Consider the following 23,557-nt stretch of genomic DNA (forward strand, 5'->3'; position numbering starts at 1 on the left):
GTCCCACCCATCCAACAGCACAGCCATCCTGTCCAGCCATGTTCTGTCCAAACGTATCCAGAGTCAATAGAACAGAAATAGCACAACTTCCTACACTTCCAACACGTCTAAATGCCCTTGACGTCACCGCGTGCTAGGGGGGAAAATTGCCCCTCTGCTATTATCAGTTTATTTGCTCTGGACTGGGCCACAGGCTGGGATCGGGACTGACCACAGAGGTTGTATAGGTACACTGAGACAGACTGGACTGAGCAATGCTGGTTCAGAACCAGCTTAATGGGCCAAAGCTCTACGGACACACCAGCACCACTCCCTGTTAGTGTACAATTGAACGGTCAAATTAGGTGAAAACATAAATTTCACAAATTCTTTAACAAATGCACTGGGGCATGATGAGGTATGCAAGGTATGGATGTGCTGTGGGCATCCATGCATGCACACGTATGTAGAAACGAATCGGTGACAGACACATATAGCTATTGCACAATGAAAGGGTACTTATGGTGGAGAAAGTGGAAATCTTTGATTTAAGGAGGAATGATTAACTCTAACTCGATCTTGTGCTATCCCTAACCAAAGTCAGCCATCCTCAGCCGCACGCACAAACACGCTCGACACACACAACCGCACGTGCACACACATCCCAGACACGCAAAAAGGCAAGGGGTTTCCCATGACTCCATCCCACACACCCAGTTCACCCATACTGGTTGACTTTCACTGCCTTTATAATCACAGCTCATCAGCTGTCTTCTCACTGAATCACACAGTAAATCTACTGACTCAAGGAATCAGTTGCACAAACTCTCAAACCACAGTATACAACAGAGCCATAAGAGCACCAAAGGTTACACCAGGGACACGCCATCCTTTTCAAGCCAAACCCAATATTAAAGAAATGCACTGGTCATTCATCAAAATTAGTGAATATCTCAGAATATTTTCAGTCTCTAAAACTGAGAAAGATGTTTTTGGTCAGTGCTTTAACAGTTCTGCTAAGCTGTTTTCTGTCAAACTGAAGGACACATGTTTAAATTTCCCTAGAGACCTGTTTGCTAGAGATCCAGTAACAAGTTAAGTGAAAATAAATATAATGTAGCAGATTAAATTCTTTGTTGAGGTCCAACTTTCAGTTTTCATATCCAAAATACGGAAGCTAAGATCATTTTCGTTTCTGTTCTCCCTAATATGATTCCTTATGAATTATGCAGTTAATTTGACAAATTTAGCCCATCTCCTCTCTCCCTCTGCAGGATATTTGGCACAAAAAACACACACAAACAAAGATTTATAAGTGTTTCCCCTGTGACAAGCTGCAGGTCCCCATTCCTTCAACATGGAGAGTGTTTGTACTCCCCTCCACCAAGCTTTGTGTACACAGCTGGGGAGTCCATTTTCATTTTCACCCTGTCCCTCCGTTCTTCCTCCCCTCCATCTCCCCTTGTTTCTCTCTCCTCTCTCTCTGTCCTCCCTACCTTGCTCCACTTCTCAACAGAAATGTCCACGATCACTCCACAAAGAAAGTCTATTCTGTCAGTCCTGTGGGGATGTTGGGGGGGGTATTTATTGCCAGATGTCTTAAAGGCTCCCTCAACCCCCGAAATGTTGTATTTTCCAAGAAAACAAGACCCCAGAGTTCCATGGAGAAATAAGATGAGGGACAAAGAGTTAGCAGGAGGCTAGAAAAGTTAAAGAATTTGGGGTGATAGCCTCAGTTAAAAATAAAGGGAAGAAAACATGCAAACACAACAAAAGAAGACTGGATAAAGGATCTATGTATATGTATGTATGTTTATATAGGGAGGCAGGAAAATATAATGCAGAACACAGACTGAGACGAATGAGGTGAGTGAAATTACAGGCCAAACAGTTCCTCTACTTAAGTGTAGGTAACTGCAGGGGGAACAGGGAAGAGGTAAAAGGTCAGGGTCACAGCAAGGTGAGTTTAGTTACAGAGAATATCTGAATGTTTAAAGGTTCCTCGCCTTCTCTGAAAAGGTGAACTGAGGTGAACAGAAATTAAACGCAGCCATTAATTTGGGTATTTTTTTTCATCTCCCATAGGACTGTACCACCTACTCCAAACACATCACTTCCTACCACACGCATACCTCAGGTTTCTGTTCAAAGCTCAGGAGACAAACACCCACTGTCTGTCTGAGCTAACTGTATGAAGTCATCCACGGTAGAAGAGCTTACCAAGTATGTCTGGACTGATAGGGATACTCAGGACTGTATGGCCACATCAAAGCCTTCCTGGTTTGCTATCTTCCTTAACATTAGTGTGTGTGTGGGTAGGGAGTGTATTGATAAAAAGGCATAGCCTACCACGCATACAATCTCACTGCTTTCCTTCCATCCCCTGGCCAATCAGATCCTGTCTCAGTTGACTCCAAAGCTTGATAACACATGATGGGAGTTTTATTTTCATTCAGTACTAGTGGTCGTTATAACTTATCAGTTATGATAACATTTCACACACCAAGTTAACTGCAGACAGTAAAGTCAGCAAAGAGTGCAAGCAGTCACACAAACTGTACACAAATGGCCACTTACATATAAACCACATCTTTAAAGGTGCAAACAGTGAGCTCACAGAAAATGGCAGTTACAGTCCTTCATTGCAGGGGAAAAATTGTATGTACGCCCAACTATTTTAAGTATAGTAGATCAAAGTTACCAGTAAATTTGTCTGCAAAATCAACCGGATCAGTTTAACAGCTATAATATTTGTTTTCTTTCCCAAAAAAGATGTGTAAACTGTGGGTTTGTCTATAAATTGGCTCATCATCTGATCTGTCATATTCCTTGCCCTTTTGGATGTCGCCACATTCTCAAATCTCAGAAATGTTGGTGAGAATATTCATATAACTCATATGAGGAATTAACAACCAAACTACCAAAATAAAACTCAGGTTATATCATTTTTTTTTCCAATGTACAAAATTTCACCGGACATTGTTTAAACACCCTTCAGGTTTTTCCACTGAAATACCAAGCGAAGACTCGTACCAGCAGAAAGGTGTGGAGAATCATAACATATTGTATCAACATAGAAACGAGGATGAGCTCTCACCTCTCTCGCACTGCGGGCCAGTGAAACCGTAGACACATGCACATCTGTTGGGTCCGATGCAGCGCCCACCGTTCTGGCAGCCATTCTCACACACAGCTACAGGAGACAGAGGAAAAGAGAGTGATTCATGGAGGATTACAAACTTAGCATGCTCTCTCTTTCTTTCACAAACAGAGATTTTTTTGTTTAGCTTCAAATGACGTCAGTGTTTATGCATCACCAACACATAAACACATACTGTACTGAATAATTTGTATTACAAACATATGTGAGGATTTTCACTGATGACATCAATCCTTTAGCCAGTAACAACAACTCTCTTCACTTAGTGCCTCACTTTAAACTTCTGCCTACAGATAGTTTATAGGGTATTTGTAACATTTCAACAGCTTATTAGTTGAGATTCAACAACTGTTTCACAAACAAATGTTTGGTTAGGTTGGGGTATATTCATGAATTGTTACATATACTGTATGGATAATCTGTTGAACTACAAACAGAGTTAATGTTACTCAATACTCAATCAACTATCTTAAGGTGGACTATCCAAATAAAGTGCATTTTTTTGTTTGTCCAAGTAGTAATGAGTAATATGTAACATGTAATACGTAGTGTAATAACTACATTATTGGCTGTTACAGACCATGTACTTGGAAATATAACTAAAGATCTAAATATGCTTTGTACAAACTGGCCATGCTGAAAGTAAACACTGGACCAATAGTGACCAGTTGGGTCACAAAAGGTTCAGAATCTAAAAAAATCCCCCCCCAAAAAATCCTAAATTCTAAAACTTCATAGAGACGCTGCATACTTATGAGGTCCAAATATAAAGAGAGAAATGTGAAGTAAATCTATCAAAGTGAAGACATTTTGCGTTTTTGTTTTCCTGAAGATATTTGGTCCTACTCTAGCAGGTGACACACTGCAACCAGCCTCATAACACACATTCACACCCAGGTGTGCTGACTGTGCAGCAGCTTTCACTCACGCTGTCCACAGTGGCTGCCTGTGTAGCCCTTCGGGCAGGAGCATGAGTCCTCTGCACAGCTGCCTCCATTCATACACCTGACGTTACAGGACTGAACTGTGGGAGAGAGGAAAGAGAGGAGAGGAGGGATTATGAGTGGGAAGAGCACAAAGAAAGATGGAAAGACACAAAGTATGAACAGACACTTCCAAAACAAATGATCAGGCCTTCACATTCGCCGTTTTACTAAATAACCAAAGCTTCAACATTACCACAAAATAAATAAGACCCGGAACATTGAACGTGTGCTTTGAGAAGATTACTATTTTATTAAAAAGGTTTTATTCAAAAGCTTTTATTATCAACCAAACCTAGACTATTAAAAAATGATACGGGAGAATTCATTGACTGGTTAGATTGTTTCATTATATTATTATCCAATCAAAAACCACATTAGGAGCTGTTTCCAAACACCTGAGTTAAATAACCATGGTCACTTTAACACATTAAGAGGCTTTTTCCACTTCAGTTGGGTTTGCACAATACTGGTGTTTCTTTGCCAGCTTTAGATGAACAGACAAGGCTCAAAGGCCCCCAGGCCACAAAACCAAAGCTAATCAAGCAGACTGGGGGTCGGCAATAAGTCGAGCCAGCTGTATGCTACAGTCAGTCAGTCAGTCAGTCAGGAATTTGCTGAGAGGAGAAGGAAAATGGGTGAGGGGGAAGAGAAGTGAGGTACGATGGCAAAAAAAATGAAAACAGGATGCATGGCGGAGCAAATATAAGAGAAAGATGAGGTAGTAACTTTGAGTAGTGGGTAAACAAACTAAAAGTGCTATGGTGGTAGAGGTATTAGGATGTGAAGCAGGAGCATCCCGGCTGGCAGACTACTTTACCAGACTGTGAGAGGGCCAATCTGACAGTCTCAAACACGTAGCAGCAGCTTTCATAAGGGAAACTAATTGGTCTTCCTGGCAGACAGTCAGCTTTCTGCTGAGCCAGCCTTTTACCGAACACGAGAGAGGAGAAGACACCTACAGTGCTGGACGTTAGAGAACTGTATGCTCTTAATGTTTCCTTGCATTCTCATTTTCCTTCATCCTAGCTCAAGAGGATATTTTATTGTCCTTTAGTCTCCCTTTATTTTTCTTCCTTCCTCTAGTTTTGCCCATTCCCTCAGTGCCTTTCATGCTCTTCTGTCTATATCTTAATCGCAAGTTCAACATTAATTTCCTCCCTCTCTCTCTCTCTCTCTCCATCTGCCTGTTTATGTCTCTTTCTCTCTTTAAAATTTCTGGCATGCAGAGCTGTGGAGCAGAGGGGAAATGACTGAGCTTCCCCGTAGCTGAGTTTGTCTAATGAGACTTTCTGAGTTTGCACTCTTGCCAACAGGAGGCTTTTCAGCCACTATAATCCACCCACTTATTCTGACTATATACAAACACACTAAATATGACTTGTGAGTCATGATGAGTGAACATACTCAAAGGTAGCTTTTCATCGTAATCATCCACGCCTGCCTTACTGGCAGCTTACACAGGACAGACATCAGTTACATGAGTCAAAGCACAATAGCACGAATTTTGCATGTGGATAGTGTAGTTCCAGTAAATGCAAGGCAGGGGTGTTATTCACTAAAATTGTTAATAAAGCTTTCATTTGCTCCATATATTGGAGGCATCTGAAGTCTAGAAGGAATTCCAGTTAACTTTCTCATGTGCAACACTTGGCAGACTCTGTGTACAGATTTGGCAGAAACCACTTTTTGTCTGGATTGTGTCTCATGGCAACATATGGTGATAAATTAAAGCAAATAGTTTGGGACTCTGGGGCAGGCTGGGTTTATAGGTCAGTGTACTATTGTGCTGTCTCTCTTTTTCCTCCCGGGTTTCAACCTCGGCTCCATTCAAGACATGAGGTGAGACACCGTACACTCTATTGACGCTCTTTCTTCACTCAAGGCCAACATTTGGAGCAGTGATGTGAAACATGAATTATTTTTGCAGTGAGTGATTTCAGTTTTATCTGCCATGGAACAAACCGTGGAGAAAACCATTCCAGTGTGATGCAATGCAGAATCCCCAAAAGCTGAGGGCATCTTGGGTAAATTTTTCCATTTTTCAACCCCCCACCCTACAAAAAGTGTTACTAAATATGGGATTTTTGGCAAGGGCTAGTGGGAGATGTAATGAGAGTCTCTACAGTCGCTGAACTCACTGCCCTCAGGAGCAGAGGATGATGGGACAGGTGCTGGAGAGATGGAGGTACGAGTCACAGAGATTCTGTTGGTGTCATGTGTTTTCTTCTGTAACAGGAACTAGATGGGAGGAGGAGGAGGGAGAAGAAGAGGAGGAGGAGGAGGAGGAGGAAGCAAACAAGCACGTTTGAAGACAGAAGGAGATGATCTCACTGGTTAACTTTGCCTCTCACTCCCCCTCCTCATGGCACTTCATCCCCGCAGGTGGAGAGAGATGGTTTGCCCAAATGACCCATGCCTGGAAAGCTGCACGTGTAGAGAAACAGGGTGGGGGATATGCACGTGCATGTATGTGTGTGTGTGTGTGTGTGTGTGTGTGTGTGTGTGTGTGTGTGTGTGTGTGTGTGTGTGTGTGCTTCCAGACGTTGAGCAAAAGGAGTTGGGTGTAGCTTTTGCAGCACCACAATGCACCTCTGTATTCTGGTAGTGTCGTCGGTGAGCTGCTCACATCTGGGTGTTTTTTACGAGAGGCTGCGAAACACAGGAAGTCCAGGCTTGTGTGTAGAGCCTTTGAGTGTGTGTGTGGGTACATGTGTGTCTGACGGAAAACTGAAGCGCTTTATAGCTGTGTTTTGTCCTGATTTACACACAACCCAGGGACCAGTGACAAGTCAGCCTCAGTTTCAACATGGATGGGTGATGTAGTGAAACAGAAAGCTACATAAGATGCTGTCAAAGCAAGTTGAGAGTCAAATACAAAGATTTCCATTCCACTTAACTCTGTTCCTCTTTCACATCATCAATTTTCTTGGTAAATTAGACCAATTTATTTGCTTACATACCTTATACTTTGCGGTCAAGATGGACTACATTGAAGCGACATGACTTATAATTAAAAAGAGCTCTCTCTGCTTTCCCAGGACTCACTAGTGCTCCTAGTCAATAGCCAATGGAAGCCTGTCAGTCTAAACAGCTGTTTCTCAGCATTAGAGCAAGAACGTCTGTGGTAATGATTTCGTAATTATAGTTATGGGAAGACAAGGTTATAAAGATGGCCCTATACAATCCTCAGCACAGCTGCTCTGTTCTAAACTGTCAGTGGGTTTATTACAGGGGTGACTTACAGCGTGAACCCTTGTTGTCTAGGAACTGACCTGTAACTCCAGGTTACCGGTAAATTTGTGCAGTCAAACAACCAAGATTTTACTTTTCTATTCTGGAAATGTGTACACTTCTAAAGGCTATCTACAGAAACACATTCTTGTATTGTTCATTGGCAAACAGCAAAGATTCCAGGAAGAGTCGTAAAAAAAAGAATCATCGACAACCATCTGTGTGGACACAACAATAATCATAGACATGTGGATTACATGTAGCATATCACAAATGTGTTGTTGATTTATTTAAACCTCTGCATTCCAAAGGCAAGATGTGAGACATAAAGATGCTATCTATAACCCAGCGAACCAGGGTGCTAGAATCAGGCTGTATAATTAAGGCAGAGGAAATTGGCATTTCCAAACGGATCTCCATGGAGCTGCAATTTGTTTCCAACTGCACTGAATTATCCTGTTAAATGGTGGACTCTCTCCAAAAGCTGAATTTGGGAGTTAGCACATTTGGGAAGACAAGATCTACAATGAAGAGTGTTTGCCTTCCTCTGGCGTTGCCTAAAGCCTCTGAGACAGATAATGTTGTGAAAACGGTTTTCAACTTAGCAATGTTAAACACATCTAAAACAGTGAGTATGGCTCAGAGGGAATTCAAATCAAAACAAAGCTTTATGACCAAATATCAAATGGAGGAAAGACAATTCGAAACATCTAACAAAAAAATAATACAGATTAAGACACAGTAGAGCCGGGGAGTAGTTACATGCAGGTCAGCGAGGAAATCAACTTTTAGTACTTTTCATAACTTCATAGAATTATGACTCCAATCATTGATAGAAGGGACAGCTAACTTTTACTGTGACATCCATGGTTACTTGGGGTCATTTCACAGTATTTGGCATTCATTTATCTCAGGTCATAAAACTGTTTGACCTCTGGCCTTCATGAAAGCTGTCAGAGAGGCCAGAGGAAGATCTTTGTAGTGATACACTCTAAACAGTGAATTAAAGTATATTTTCTTTCCATGACAGAACAATAAAGCTGTCTCTGATTATTCAGAACATACAGTATTTCAGTGGCTTCCTTTCCTGCCTCGTCATTGCTTGTAAACCTGTAAAAAAAAAACCACCATAAATCCCTGCTGAGGAAAGCAGAGTTCAACAATCAGTTCGGTCCAGCTCTGCTAAGCTCTCACTCGCTAATTTATCACTTCGCTTTCTCGCACCATTCCTTCCCCTAAAGAACATGACTTCATAGCTCTTGCCAAAGTACTGACTCTGCAGGAGATCTGTGCGTATCCTGCCATACAGGTCAGAGGCTGTTTTCCCCCACCCCACCCTCCATGCCCTTCCTCTAAGGGTCGTCCTTACTTATGGCTGGAACAGATCCTGTTTTACACCTCTGGGTCACAGCCAACTGATGTTCACTGTGTGTTTGTGTGTGTGAGTACGTTCGTAGACAAAAGAGTATGAGTGTCTGTATATATCTGTGTCTGTCAGAGTGTGCAGTTGTGTGAGTGAAAATGTGTGTGTTAGTGGGCTTAATGGAATGTGAACATGTGTAAAGGGTCTGGCAGGGGCCAGGCGTAACTGACGAGCTGACTTTGGCCGACTAAAGCAGCGAAGCTGAACATACTGCACGCTACTTAATACACACATCGACACATACTTTGCATGCTCCCAAAGTGCTGCTTAACGACAATGTTTTCTGCATGTCCGGCACATATTAACTTCATATTTAAACCCTGCACACACTGCACTAATCTTACTAAGGCAAACGTGATTTCACACACTCTGTGTATGCAGTAAAACACCTCACTCCACTCCAAACACACGCACACACACACACACACACACACACACACACATCCTGAGTGGTCTGTAACTAAGCCCAGCAGACCGAGCTGGGGCAGCCAGACTCTCTACTTTAATCCTGACAAACCCTGTGACCTGCAGGCTGCAGAGCAGGCCTGGGACTCTATACACTGACATTACACTGGCTACAGTACTGTTCTGGCTCCCATGAGAGAAGGGTGGAACCATTACATTTGAAAAATAGCCGAGTAATTGAATGAGAACTGAAATTGCCCAGTGTAACAAGCAATGTCATTTCATCAGTAGTTTGGGCCACTTAGCAGAAACACACAGTAAAGTGAAGGTTGTTTAGAAGAATAATAGGAAAAAACTACAACAATGATCTACTAGATTATTCTACCAATCCTCGTACAGTAAGGAATCAGATACACTGACTAATAGGCCCTCAAAATGCTTTCCATCAAAAGGCAAAAGGAAATCCCCTCGAACCACTATGCAATTTTGCTGACTGAGCTGTATCCTGTATAACTACAGGATTCAAAAATTGGACTTTGATTGATGGTGAAAGGAGTCTTGTGTTTTGGAATTTTGTCTTTTCTGTTTGAATTTTATGAGGCTGATGGGTATCTGCTGCAGCTCAGGTTGTTAGAGAGGGTTGACTTCTAAAGTCATAGTCTTTATAGGAGACACACTGCTTTCTGGCAGAGAGTTAGATGAGAAGATTGATGCTACTCTTATTCTGTATCTGTCAACCATTTAACAAGGGGTGCCTATATATATGCCTATATATGACTATTTCTAGGCAGCTCTTGTGGGGTTGGTGATTTGATCCCCAAAGATACTGAACCCCAAGTTGCTTCTGATTTGTGTATGCAGGGGAAGAAATGTGAGCCGCTTTGGACAAAACTGTCAGTAATGGATTGAATGCAGCTAAACAGCTTTTCCCCTGCTTTAATTGTGTTTGTCTGTTACCAGCGTTATGAGCGGGTTTGATGACGCTTCAGTTACTGCATGTGTGTGTGAAGAGTGGCACTGTTACTGACCTCCTGCTCCTGCTCCTGCTCCACAGCTGGGAGAGAGCTGGCCACTTGAACAGGTACACATGTTGGGTCTGGAACAGAAGCCATCACCACATGAATTCCTGCAAATTGCTGGAAGGAAGGAGAGGAGAGGAGAGAGAATTTTAATTGGTTCATTCACTTGTCATGTTGTCAGCCTTGCATGATGATCAACATTGGGGTCTGTAATTGGGCTCAAAAAAAGTAATGTATTACACATTACTTGTTACTTTTTTAAAGGTAATAAATTGCTTTGATTAATTAGCAATTTGTTACACAACTCTAACTTGCATTAATCCGCAACACCGCCTGAGATCACGTAATATGAATTGCATTATACAAGCCAAACACACTCAAACAAACAAACTTAATTCTTAACTCTGTAGGGCACTCTATGACAGTGTTGCTGTGTTGAATTTCATGGATATTGTAGGAAAACAGTTTAGGATATCCATCTCTGACCCCAACTTTTTCAACTCCGAAGGAAGTTGTAACTGTAAACTGTATCGTCCTCGTTGAAAGCAAGGAAGTCACTCTATTCGCAGTTTTTAAATCCGCCCATTATGTAGGTAACACAAGTAACCACATAACTGTTTGATTAGTATCTGTTGATTACTGAATTTAGGACAGTAGTGCATTACATAACTGTGCTACAGAGAAATGTAATGTGATTACAGTCACTTTGTAACACCGAGCACTGATGATGACGTAAACAGAATTATCCCACGCGTATTAGTTATTTTATCCACTGGGCTTTGTCATATTAAAGAGGATTTAAGGATGGAGGAACTTACGAACAATACACTGGTTCCCTCCCGGCAGAGTCTTCCAGCCTGGACAGCAGTATGAATGGAAGCGAGAGCCACACACATTAGGCCTGACAGAGACAAGAAAGAAAGAAAAAACAAACTTACTACTCATCGAGACATTCCAAACATATTCAGTAAAAGCCCTAAACAAATACGCAAAGTTATAAGTTATTTTCTGAGCTGCCCAAGACCCGCAAGGCCTCTGCTTTCAGAATTAACAAAACAAACTTTGATACAAAGCCTCCTCGAGTGATGGATGGAGGTATTTTCAGAGAGGGGAGGAAGGGAAGGAAATGCAAGGGGGAAACAAGGAGTAGCATTTTGTTTTCATTCAAGGCTGAATTAAAACGGACAGGATGTATAAAGTCCTCTTTTCTCCCAAATTCCATGCCTGGTTGTCCTGTTCTCTGGCAAATATCCCAACCCCGCCCCGCCTTACTCAGCTCAGATTCTTACAGGTGGAGAGCCTGCTTTGAACTTTGACCCGGTCTGACAGATGTGAGAGTCATCACAGCTTATACAGCACTTGATTGGCCTGACAGGTTAGCCACAAAGTTTTTCTCTGAGGATATGGCTTAACCACATCTAGAGATGACTGGGCTCTGCTCACACGCACACTAACACACATACAAACATGCAGTGGGACTGAGGTCTGTAGCCCTACATGCTAATGCAACACTTCAGTTTTTATCTTCCGTGAATAATTACACACCTACTTATAACTCAGTTTATTTAGAAACTGAGTAAAAATCACATGCATCAATCACAAAACCTAAATGCATGTACTATAAGGAAGTCTGTGTGAGTCAGTGTGTGCACCCGAGTGAAATACGCCAAGACTGCATGAAGCTATTTAACGAGCTGAAAGGATTCCAACAATGTGGTGGTACTAATGATATCCTTAGTGACCTTTCAAAGCATATAATGGCGTGTATATCTGTGGTCATCTGTGTTCGTGGTTAGTTGCTTGCATTTGCTGATGGCATGGCTGAGAATTGAGGGACCACAGCTTGGTAAATTGGGATAAAGTCTGATCCAGATGCAAAAGTAATTTGCTGCAGTGCTCACATCTCTTTAGTCTAGACAATTTCTGCCCCCAAGACTTGATTTATGAATGTTTAAAGTAATACTTGATTACCCAGTGTTTTTGACAGTAACCAAGGACTAGTAAAATTAGACTCATGTGACTAAACTCATCAAAGCCAAGGCTACACCAGTGATTTATGGGGCACTTCCACAAAGTTGAGAGACTTGGAGAGGCAGATTTAAAGAAGAGCGGTTAAAAATTGATAAAGCAGAGGCTGAGATTTTCTGACTTTTGGTTCCAAATACATTTCTCATGATGCATCAAAGTAGCCCCTTCTATTGAGCCTTTCCTGCCTGTTAAATGCCCTTATCTTTCAAACTCAATTTATACTTTATAACTTCTTATACTGCTTGTTTTCTGTCAAATATTCAACATCAGATGATACCACTATCACAATGATATCATGATAGCACAGACTACCTTCTTATCTGCCTACCTCTGCACACGTATCCAAAAGTTTGGATAAAGCAACAGGTCAAACCAGAGTCAACGTCTGTGTGGCTGTTCAACAATGGTGGGAAGTGAGGGAACTGGTTTATTTTGTTTTGGGGGAGGGATTTGATTGTTTCCTAAATTATGTAGTATGTAGAACTATGTATGAATGAGACATGAGGTTGTTGGATACGATCAACGATGTCAGTGATGCACTGTGCTCCTCTCAGGCACTGGGTGTTAATGTGTATTGGGGGGGTTGCTTTGGAAGGAGACCTGAAGGGAGGGGATGGGATTATTTTGGTTGGATACTTCTGTCACTTGCTAGTTTCTCCAACATTACCAACCCCCTAGCTATAATACTCATCACAATTCAAAATTATATCTTTACGTTACTTATTTTGCCAAACCAACAGTCAAAAAACCAAAGTTAATCCCCTCAGAAATTATGTATAACTGAAAAAGTCACCAAATCCAGAGATTTGAGAAGCCAGAACCAGTGACTGTTTCGCATTTTTGCTTATTGAATGACTTAAATGAATAGTTTGACATTTAGGAAAGTATGTTTATTCATTTTCTTGTGTGTTATTGTTTTATGAGAAGATTGATACCACTCTCTGTCTGCACAATAAAGCGCAAACCAGAAGCTGGTTTGCTTAATTTAACATAAAGACTAGAAATTGGTAAAGTAGCTAACCTGGCTCTGTCCAAAGCAGACCTACCACTACCTCTAAAGCTCATTAAGTAGTCTAACACATTATATTCTGTATACCCGTACAGAAACTGAAGTAGAAAACAAAGATTCACAGTTTTACAGGGATTTATGTGACTGACTATTTCTTGGCCAGGACCAGTTGCCAGGCAAGCAGCAGAGACTCAAGGAAGTTACTAGTGCTGTTGTGTATTTCTCAAAAAGTAAAACTATTCCTTTAAACACTTAACCTATTATCAAAATTGTTGTCAAAACATTTTCTTAAGATTGGCTAACTAATTAGTTCTGCAGTGAAACCAAAAGACATACATGCAGCGAAAGCAGGAAAAGTCGACATGATCAGTTTGTCTTGTAAAATAAGATTTGTTAACCTACAACAAAAATGTACAGTTTTAGTCAGATATGTAGTCTATACCAGGAGATTAGAAGACCAGAGTTGAATCAAGAAATTAAGTGTTAGCACTGAGGAACTTCTCAAATTCTTCCTGCGTTAAAATGATGACCTTCGTCTCCTCCTCACCAGGCGGTATCCGTAGTAACCACAGGCTGTCACCAGGGAGATGACAGCTGGGCTTTGAATCTCTGATGGATGGAGAGCAGAGCACACCTCCAAACACATTACCAGATGGCACAGGGAGAGAGAGAGAGACAGACAGACAAACAGGTGGGCAAGCAGACGAGAGATATTTGGGTAGTGGTCGGACAAAGAAGGAAGATAAAAATAAAACAGGAAGGGGAGAAAAGACAAGAGCAGGGGACTCTTTGGGAGGTTCACAGAAACTGAAACGTGAGGGTTGGTTTTAGAGAGAAAGTGTGAAGGGAGTGAGAGGAATGGTGGTTAGGAGGAGAGAAGACAGGACGGTGGGAAAGGAACAGGGGATCAGTGGGAGGGAAAGCAAAACAAGTTTATGTTGAGAAGAAGAGGAAGCAGGAGGAGGAGTGGGAGCGGAAAAAAGAGATATGGAAACAAAGGAGAAAGCAGCATAAGCAAGAAGAGGCCAGACCCTTGGTGGGGGTTGAATTTCTGGGGCAAACACACAAACCAAAGAGAGCTTCGAAAAAACTTCAGAAATGCATCGAGCAAGACATCAGCATTCCAACACTTAATGAGTAGTGAACCCAACTTCTTCCCAGATCTATTTCTCCACAGAGCGTTGAAGATTTTCCACCGTTACAGACCTTGGGGATGTCAATATATGAAGGATTATAGGGGTCTGACCCTGAGGTGCTCTGGTTTGTTATTCTTCCTCTCTCTCTCTTCCACTCTCTCTCTCTCTCTCTCTCTCTCTCTCTCTCTCTCTCTCTCTCTCTCTCTCTCTCTCTTCCTCCAGGTCAATGCCTGGTCTCCTATCACAGAGAGGAGGCTTTAGAGGATGAACTGAAGTAAAACAGAATGAAAGACAGCCATAAAAAAAGAGTTTACGCCCCAGGGGTTTTCCTCAATATTGAAATGTCCTACTGTTCTCAGGGCTCAATCTAAAGGAGATTAACTCTTTGAAGTTGCCTCCCGGGCCGTGGATTGCTCGTTAACTGCCATTAATAGTAATAAAAGGAAAATGGCTGCCACCTCATCCAAGGGGAAATGTGAAGAATGGAGTAAAGACGGACACTGTAGTCACAGTTCAAAGTCGAAGGGGGAGGAGTAGGGCACATCACAGCTTATTTTGTCATTTCAAGAAACTCAGTGGTTTTAGAGTTCAAATGATGAATCCGCTGATAGAAAGTGTATCTAAAATAAACTATTTTGTTTAATTTTGTTAAACAATTAAATTTTTTTAAGTAAATATGCCCGATATTCTCTGATTTCTGCTTTACAAATGTAAGAATTTTCTGCTTTTCTTTATCATATATGATAGTAAAATAAAGGTCTTTGGGTTGTGGACTGTTGGTGAGCTAAATCAAGCAGTATGAATAAGTCACATTGGCCTCTGAGAAATTCTAATTGGCATTTTTCACTATATTCTCTTATTTTATGCTCAAAACAACTAACAGTTAAAAATATTCATTAGTTTGAGCTCTGTTTGATTTTCTTCTTTTGTAAAATATTGTGTTTTTTGTTGTTTCTTTGGGTTTTAGCAAATAGTTAAAGTTATAAAATTAGAAACTGCAAAATCAACAGGTTAGGTGACTGTAGCCTGAGGGTACTCTTTTCATGCAGGAATCCACAGGGTCAAAGGTTAAAGCAGTTGAGAGCAGTCGGCCCCCACTGACCTACAAGGAAGGGCAGCACCAGGCAGGCATGGAAAATGAATACAGACGGTCTGTTTCCATAAAGACACAGTCCAGAAGTTCACAGTTGTTAGAGCCCCAGGTCAGGTGTCTGTGTCCATGTATGTGTGTGTCAATGCACTGGTCATAGGTCAAAGGTCCTCTGCCTGGTATCTGACCCCCCTCAGCAAAACTCTTATATATTGCTGCCTCTAGCAACACCTGGGCCTGTTGCTCTCCGATCAGATGTAGGGGTGGGGATGTTAAAAGAATGTAGTGTATAGATAATGACCCAACTACAGAAACAGAAACCTATAGGAAGGAAGTAAAGATGAAAAGAAACTGGGAAGGAAGAAAGGAAGGGCAGATGGAAGAAGAGAAACAGAAACACTTAGTTAAATGTGAGTATCTTAAAACTTAACAGAACTTGAGTAAATGTACTTTCCTGTGGATAATCTCGGCAGTTTTGTTTTGATAAAGTCATGCCAGTAAAGAACTGAAATTGAATTGAACTGAGGAACTGAGATTGAGATATTGTTGGCAGTGTAACAGAGACGGGCACTTACAAAACCTACAGTAAATCACTCAACGTTATGGTGGCGTGTGTAGTGATGAGGAGACACAGTTGTACTGTATAGCACAATAACTTAAACTGTGGTCTACCACACAAACCCCAGAGGGTATATATGTTTACCCAAAATCTTTCTTAACTTAAATGATTTGTGGCAAAGCGAATATTGTTTGTGATCAGCTATAATGACGCGATGTTTAGCAGACATAATTGTAAATCAAATACAATTCTGCACACAAATAAGCTCATTCAATGTCTTAATGTGTGTGAATAAAAAATGTGTGTATGTTTTGTTTTTTTATGGGTGTGTGTCAGTGTGTACGGGGCCGTCAATTGTGGGAAGTAAACTGATGGCGGGTTCTATTCATACAGTCTGACATTAAGGAGAAACCACTTTATGAACCGACCACATGCCAATCAGCTGTCCCAGATAATCCCGTCTTTACAGCTCAGTCTTAGCCTCCACATACAGTAAGCATAAAACGCAGACACATAAAAACCTAAAATGGGACCTAATGCACATAAAACAGAAAGGGAAACTGGCAATTGTTCATTCATCCCAAATATAAATTCTTCTCAAGCTTTTTTCCTTCCTCTGTCCTCAAAACACTGAGATACTGGTCTGAGGTAAAACTTCTTTTATTCTCTTTCAAATTAGACATATGCCAAGGCAGACAGTAAATAGAGGAGCCCATCCAGGCCATCAGGGTGGTATTGACATTATCCTGGAAGGGACTGGAGTGGCTGAATGTAATTCTCTGCTTTGGGGCTGACTGTCTGCCAAGTTATCCAGCATCCAAGGCGTCTCTCTTCAGCAGAGCTGGGTAAAGCTGGGCCAAGCTGGAGTAAGTTAATAAGGTGGGTGGCTGCTAAAAAAAAAAAGAACTTGGCTGGATTCTTCAACTCTAACATACAAAAGATCATATTAAACTATAAATATTCAACTTTTTTTAGTTGGTAGGGCATTTGAAAGCCAATCAAAAGTAAAAACTCTCCATCTCTGCTTCCCACTTTCTTTCTCTCGCTCTACTAACCAGACGGTCAATCATCCATCGAGTAAAGCAGACCAGCCAGCCAGCCAGCCTAAGGTCTGATCAGATACCGCCCTTGAGTGGACTGATGCCAGGCTGCAGTGGGAGCCAATAAATCAGAGTCAGTCAGCATCAGACCTAGCGCTACCAGAGACAGACCAGGGGATATGGAGTTCTAGCCAGCAAATAAACACTGCACCCCAGCCCAAGGCCAGCATAATGACCATCATTAAACTAACCTCCCTCCATCTCCCACACAGAGAATCTGTTAAACCCATACTGAGTTACTGACAGTGCACAGTGATTGCTGCAGCTCTTAGATGAAAGCATTACAATACAATAAGGCCGACACAGTTTGCATGTATTGGGGTGAATGAGTTGTAGTAAAATTCAACAACTCCTGTGTGAGAAAGATTTGGCTCTCACCACATAAAGCATTATCAACGGCCAAAACACTTACTCACTGATCACAAATGTGATTTCTTCACCCTACGGCTTCCGTCCAGAGGTAGTTAAATGAAACAAGCACACATGTAGATGACTAATTTTACCTAACTTCAGATTAACTGTGATCGTTTTCAGCCAGTGACACTCAAACAGCAACTGAAAATAAATTCAACACATTAGACCTATTTGCTTTGGCCTGCCTGTCGCAGCACACGGGAGGTGCAGTAACATTTCTGAATAATTCAAGTGACAGTTACCAGGCAACACTGAGAAATATCCAATAAAAATAATCAAAAAGTTGTCGAACATTTTGTCAAATAACTCTGGTTTGGGGTACTCATACTGGCCCGAGGCCCAACGTGGAAACAGAGCTTTTTAGCCTTAACATACCCTGAATGTCAAAGATTATCTGTAATCTCATTACCTGTTTACTTCAGTACACAAAACTATCACTATATGGGCATGCCATTCCTAACACAGTAGTGTTTCCAGAATTTAACAATGTAATGGAAAAAGTCTGCAGGCTTTTCTTACATGTTGTCATGAAATCACACACTATTCAGTACGCTATTGTGCAAGGTCTCCTGGTTTCTTCACTCGCTCCTCTGGCTGTTCACTGTGTGTTAGACAAACTGTGAATCTGAATTATAGTTTTGTCGGATAATATATTTAATGTGTGATTCAAGGAACACTTGATGCATCAGACAGATTAACTTGAGGTGGATATTAGAATAGAAATATTAAAGGACTACGATGCCTACTCAAACTTTGGTTTAAATGTCTCATTTAAGATAGGTCTACAGGCAGAGGGGGGATGATTTTTTCTTTTCAATATAGGCAGATGCCTTCCATATTAACCAAAATGAGCGACAAGGCAGACAAATCTATTTCTATATTACGCAGCAGGAGCGATCACTGAATGTTTTTAGAGAAAACACCAGTTCAATGACACTATGTGAGCTTAACGCTGCACTCTTAATAAGCCACAACTGAATATAACTCAATGAGTTTAGGTACTTCTCTCTATCTCTCTCACTGTTGCGCCGAATTTATTCTTCATCTCATCTCTCATTTCCTCATGTGCTCTCTTTCTCTAATACTTTTCCTGCCCTCTGTTATTCCTTCTGCTGCTTTGTCACCTACAGCAGTGAAACAAATGCCCCTTTTCATACCCCCCTCGGGTGATACGAATACCTCATTTCCTGTGGCTTGGCACGGGGGGAACCATAAGCTGGGACAGATGGGAGTCTGATTGGAATAACTGATGCAGACACTGAAAACGGGCCCCAACAAAACATCCTTTGTTTTTCAAGAAGTGGCGAAATATACAGTGAAAACTCTGCTATACTGACACACATCCCACACCCAGATTCATGGTGTGGTAACAAAGTGAAAGAGTTGGACTGCAGTAGAGACGCGACGGGGGGGGGGCGGATTGCAGCTGGTGAGAGGTGATGTGATCCCTGTAGTTCATTTCACTGGATACTCCCCACATACAGACACAAATGAACAGCACCTTTAAAAACACACACATGCCTGTATGTTCATGTGTACCCACACACACCATTTTCCCCTTTCGGCTGCCTCATCTGAAAACACTGGGGCCAGCAATCTCCCCACAGCGGTCCTGAACTACTTTCTCCAGCTTAACTAATACACTCTGGGGAATTTGGGTCATGTTTTTCACTCATCATCCCCTCATGAGATGTATAGAAAGCTGCTTTTTCCTCCCTTTCCCATGAAAATGTCAATTTGCTGTAAATACACTGGGAGATTTCAGTGTGGCAAGCAGCCTGTTAAGGTCGAACATGTGCTGTTTTTGAGAAAACAATGTGGTAGTATTCAGCAGCATAATTTGGTATAAGGCGAGCTTGGCCTCGGCCCAGAAAGCACAGCAGTTGAAAGAGAGCTGCCAGGAAAGCAGAGAGAGGGGAAAGACATTTATATTTTAAACTTTCTCCAGATACAGCTACAAATGTTCTGAATTGTGTATGCAAAACAAAACTTAATGCACTTCATTTCTCTTCCTATGAATGCTTCTACAGTAGAACAACAAATGAACCAATACCAAACGGTACTGTGAATTGCTGCTCCTTAGGCAAAGACAGAGACACACACACATATTTTCACCCTTACCCTCTCAGTGTCTCCTGGCCACGGCGTCGAACCCGCTGCACCTCTCTCTGGTCCACAGTGCCGGTGAATCGGCTAGCTTGGTACGGTCCATCCGCGGTTTGACCACAAGCCACATGCCCCGCTGAAAGGCACAACGCTGCCCATCCCAGCAGCACCTGAGCCAGATTCCCTGATCCCATTGGTCCGTCTGGCTATCCCTCCAACCCTAGCACTTCCGTTTTATCACTCACTTTCTGACTCTGTTCACCGTATGGACCCAGGCTGAGCAGAGGGATTTAGACCTGGATCCAGACCAAGTCCTGGTGTGCACTCGGAAGCAGGGGCTAGAAGAAAGAAGATGAAAGCTAAGAAACACTTAAAAACACAGAGGAACTTATACATATACATATACTTATACTGAGGGTGAAAATGTATCAGCTCATCTAACACAGTCGTTTCAAACACCTTTAGTCTGACACCACCAGAGCCCTGTCAGATAAGCTCATGTACGCCTTCATCAGCAGCAGTCATTAAGTTTCTAATGTGATGACTTGAATAGATTATAAACTGGTGGAAGTCATTAGCACTGTAAAAAGTGGGTTTTTTTCATATTATTGAAGTTTGCATTTGTAACTCCTTGGAGCGGAAAAGACTGAACATTTCAATCATTTATCCATTACTTTTAGCTAAATATATCAACTGTTTCTTCATTACTAACTTACTTACTTACTTACTTACTTACTTACTTACTTTAGCTACTACCTTTCCACATATCCTTCCTCCTGCAGCAGTACCCCCTGGGGTACAAGTAACAGTTACCCCTGATTGGGAAGTTGGGAGTCATTTTTTTACAGACCAAAACAATTTTACCCTTGTGATGCATATCAAATCATTCTCATACATTTTCCAACCTTAAAAAGTTTGCGAACAGGACACCATACGATTCCCCAGTAAAATGGTTTGCAATGGAATTATCCACTGATTTGATTTTTTTGTTTGTGACATGCTTGGTGGTTATATTGAGAAAAGAGAAAACATATGAGTTTGGGGGTGAATAAAGAAGAACATGCAAGGAAATGGAAGAGACACTTAAATCCTGACTTCCAGCAATCTGTTTTCACTACTGCACTTCAAAGCAGTCTCATAAGTGGTTTATCACTCCAAAGACACCAAATACAGTATGGACTGACTACAAACTACCGAGAGAAAAGCCATAAACTGATTAGAAAGATGTGCTGTCAAAAATCCAGTGCTGTTGAATATTAAATGTTTTTGTCATTAGAAGCAATGCTAATACGGACTAATCATAAACTAAATTGTGAGATTGGCCTGTGAACAACTGCACAACGAAGAAGCCTCCACACAACTTCAGTGTTTTAAACATAATGGCTGTGCATCAGGTTTCTTATTTTCAAGTCGCCATCCATCAGTCTATCCATCTAATTACAGAGTTTTCCTAAATCACTGTGGTTTGTGAAAAAAACATTTATCTGCTGCACAAATGTATCTTCGCTTAACCTTTATCTTTTACTATGAAAACTGCATATTTATATCTCTTAAGCCTCTAAAAACTATTTTAACAAAAGTCTAAGAGGGAAACGTCACTCTCATGTCATATACGCAAACTGACAATGCTTTAATTTAAAGGGGCATAAGCCAAAAGGTTAGGAATTACTGCCCTAAATCAGAGCCTTGTGCCTAGAGGGAGCCAAAGAGACACACTAGAGTGATGTTGGTAGTAAAGAAAGGGGTTAGAGTTAAATGGTGAGGTAAAGATGATCAATCAACTCAAACATGTTCTCTCTCCATCACACATACCACAATCAGAGCAAGGAGTGGGAATATTTAATTGTTAACCGATTACTTACACATATAAAGACACACAATTCAATTACTCACATTATTGTTCATCATGTGATTTATGCAGTCTGGATTTCTTAATCGAATTATTCTGGATTTGCCAACCCCATACATAGCCTATATAGTCTTACAAGCCTGTCCTAACTGCATTAGGGTATATTAAATTGAAAAGAAATCCAAACTGAATTGGACAGCTATGAGGTTTATTTTCTCTTCTCCACCTCATTATAGACCACAGGTTTAGGAGTGAACTGTGGGCCCCTGATGATATATAACCCCAGCAGACCCAGCCTCCAGCCCTCCAGCATGGGTCCAACCACATTATATATCTGGCCTGGACGAAGACAAGAAAATAAATATGGTCCCGCATCCCGCAGACTTAGATTCATTTTAATGGAAGATGAGAGATAGATGAGCAGTGAACTCAGTCAAGCATGCAGAGAGGACAGAGAGAAAAATGGTTGGCAAGACAGAGACTAGACAGGAAGACATGGAAATAAAGAGATTCTAGTGTTAACATAATTGCCTGTAATTATTCCATATTTCACTTTTTGTTCCCCCTTTTGTAAAGGCTATCACAAAAGTACAGTTAAAATGTGAATATCTATTAGCCTATACCTGGCAGAACTACTTTGTGATGGCCCATAATAACTCCAATGGTAAATTAAGATAGTCCATAGCTACTTAAAGCCTGTGTAATGACATTTTTATATATATATATATATTTCCACTCAAACACGACAAAAAAAGTTTAGTTTTTCAGTCTTTAGCTGCTTGCAGTAAGAGAAGTGAATGGAGGCGGGATCAGTGCAGAACAAAAGAAATGCATGATCAATATAAAAGTGGGAGCTCTGCTGAACCCTGCTGTCAAATTAAAGCAGGTAAAGCATCATCCTGCATTAGCAATTAATCGAATGAGCTCAACATATCCTTTAAATCTGACTCTACATGCCAAATAATTTATTGTTTTCGATTTTAGAAGTGAAACATCACAGCACAACTTTATATTCCTAGAAGGAATATTTGAAAAAAAAAAAAAAAAAAGCAAAACCATACAGTTAAGTTTAGTGAATGCCCTACTGAGAACCACAGACACACTTCAAGTCCATAAAAAATAAAGATCCTTCTGCTGCGCTTTAAAAATATAAAACAGTTACTGGAACAGTTGCAAGTTGACACAATGATAAATGGGTTTTTTTCACAATATTGCAGCACCGAAACGAGCTGTGCATGCCACCGCAACTTTATGAATGAGAGGAAAAACGCAACATCAGCTCCTACCTTGCTGAACACAAGGTAATCCCAGGCGGGGAAATAGCAGTTATTCCTATTTACTGGCCAGGAAAACTTACCCCAAAGTATGAAAACTTAAACAGAGCGAGCAATCAAAGTGTAAAACGTGACTAGCCTGTCGTTTTTTCCCCCATGCAGTTTCTCAAAAAGCCGGTAAAAAGCTCCGACCTTCAGGAACAAAACTTTTTATCCCCTTCTCTGCAATCTTAATCTCGTGATTTGACCCTCATCTATCTAGCAGACATCCATAAAGAGATAAACCCCCAGTGAAACAACGGGCTTCTGAAACAATAGTCACAATCAAAGCCATTGATAACTTGATTGTACTGCAGTCAATAGATCACTAATGCGCACAATACCTTGCAACAATTGGAGTGCCTTGGCGTCGAGGAGAACAGAGTCGGAATTTGAGACAGGATATGTGCCCCAGAATGGAATATTGAACTATAGCCTTGTGAGAAAAAGAGAAAAGTTAGGGAAATGCCCTGTTTGGGAGAGGGGAGGGGACACAGAGTGAGGCAGAGACAGAGGGAGAGAGGGGGTAGTAACGGACTGCAGGACAAACCCACATTCCTCAAGACTCCTAGAGTTGTTATAACAGGGGCCAAGCAGCTAAACCTTCACACTGGGGCTAACATGGCTTCACTATCATCATCCTGTAAGAAAGGGCACTCCTTCAGGCTACCTCGGTGATGAGATAAGAGTCTCACCAAAGTTAAATGATCATTGATGGCTGCTAAGCTGCATTTGGATTAACATAGTTGT

The 23,557-nt window shown here is 41.3% G+C and overlaps 1 protein-coding gene across 8 annotated transcripts in view; it reads right to left on the reverse strand.

Annotated features, from left to right (window-relative positions):
- The window catches only part of fbn2b (fibrillin 2b), a 63,717-nt gene extending 40,428 nt beyond the window's left edge, over nucleotides 1-23,289 (reverse strand). For all 8 annotated transcript variants that reach the window (XM_051377581.1, XM_051377580.1, XM_051377579.1 and 5 more), the window contains exons 1-6: nucleotides 23,152-23,289; nucleotides 19,661-19,983; nucleotides 11,022-11,104; nucleotides 10,213-10,320; nucleotides 4,068-4,163; nucleotides 3,077-3,172 (exon numbers count right to left, since the gene is read on the reverse strand). In XM_051377581.1, coding sequence (XP_051233541.1) covers nucleotides 3,077-3,172; nucleotides 4,068-4,163; nucleotides 10,213-10,320; nucleotides 11,022-11,104; nucleotides 19,661-19,839 — 562 coding nt within the window. In that variant the 5' untranslated portion in view covers nucleotides 19,840-19,983; nucleotides 23,152-23,289. The remainder of the gene's footprint in view (nucleotides 1-3,076; nucleotides 3,173-4,067; nucleotides 4,164-10,212; nucleotides 10,321-11,021; nucleotides 11,105-19,660; nucleotides 19,984-23,151) is intronic.
- Nucleotides 23,290-23,557: the final 268 nt, after the last annotated feature.

Source organism: Dicentrarchus labrax, unplaced genomic scaffold (assembly GCF_905237075.1).
Source record: "Dicentrarchus labrax unplaced genomic scaffold, dlabrax2021, whole genome shotgun sequence".
NCBI classification, from domain to species: Eukaryota; Metazoa; Chordata; class Actinopteri; family Moronidae; genus Dicentrarchus; species Dicentrarchus labrax.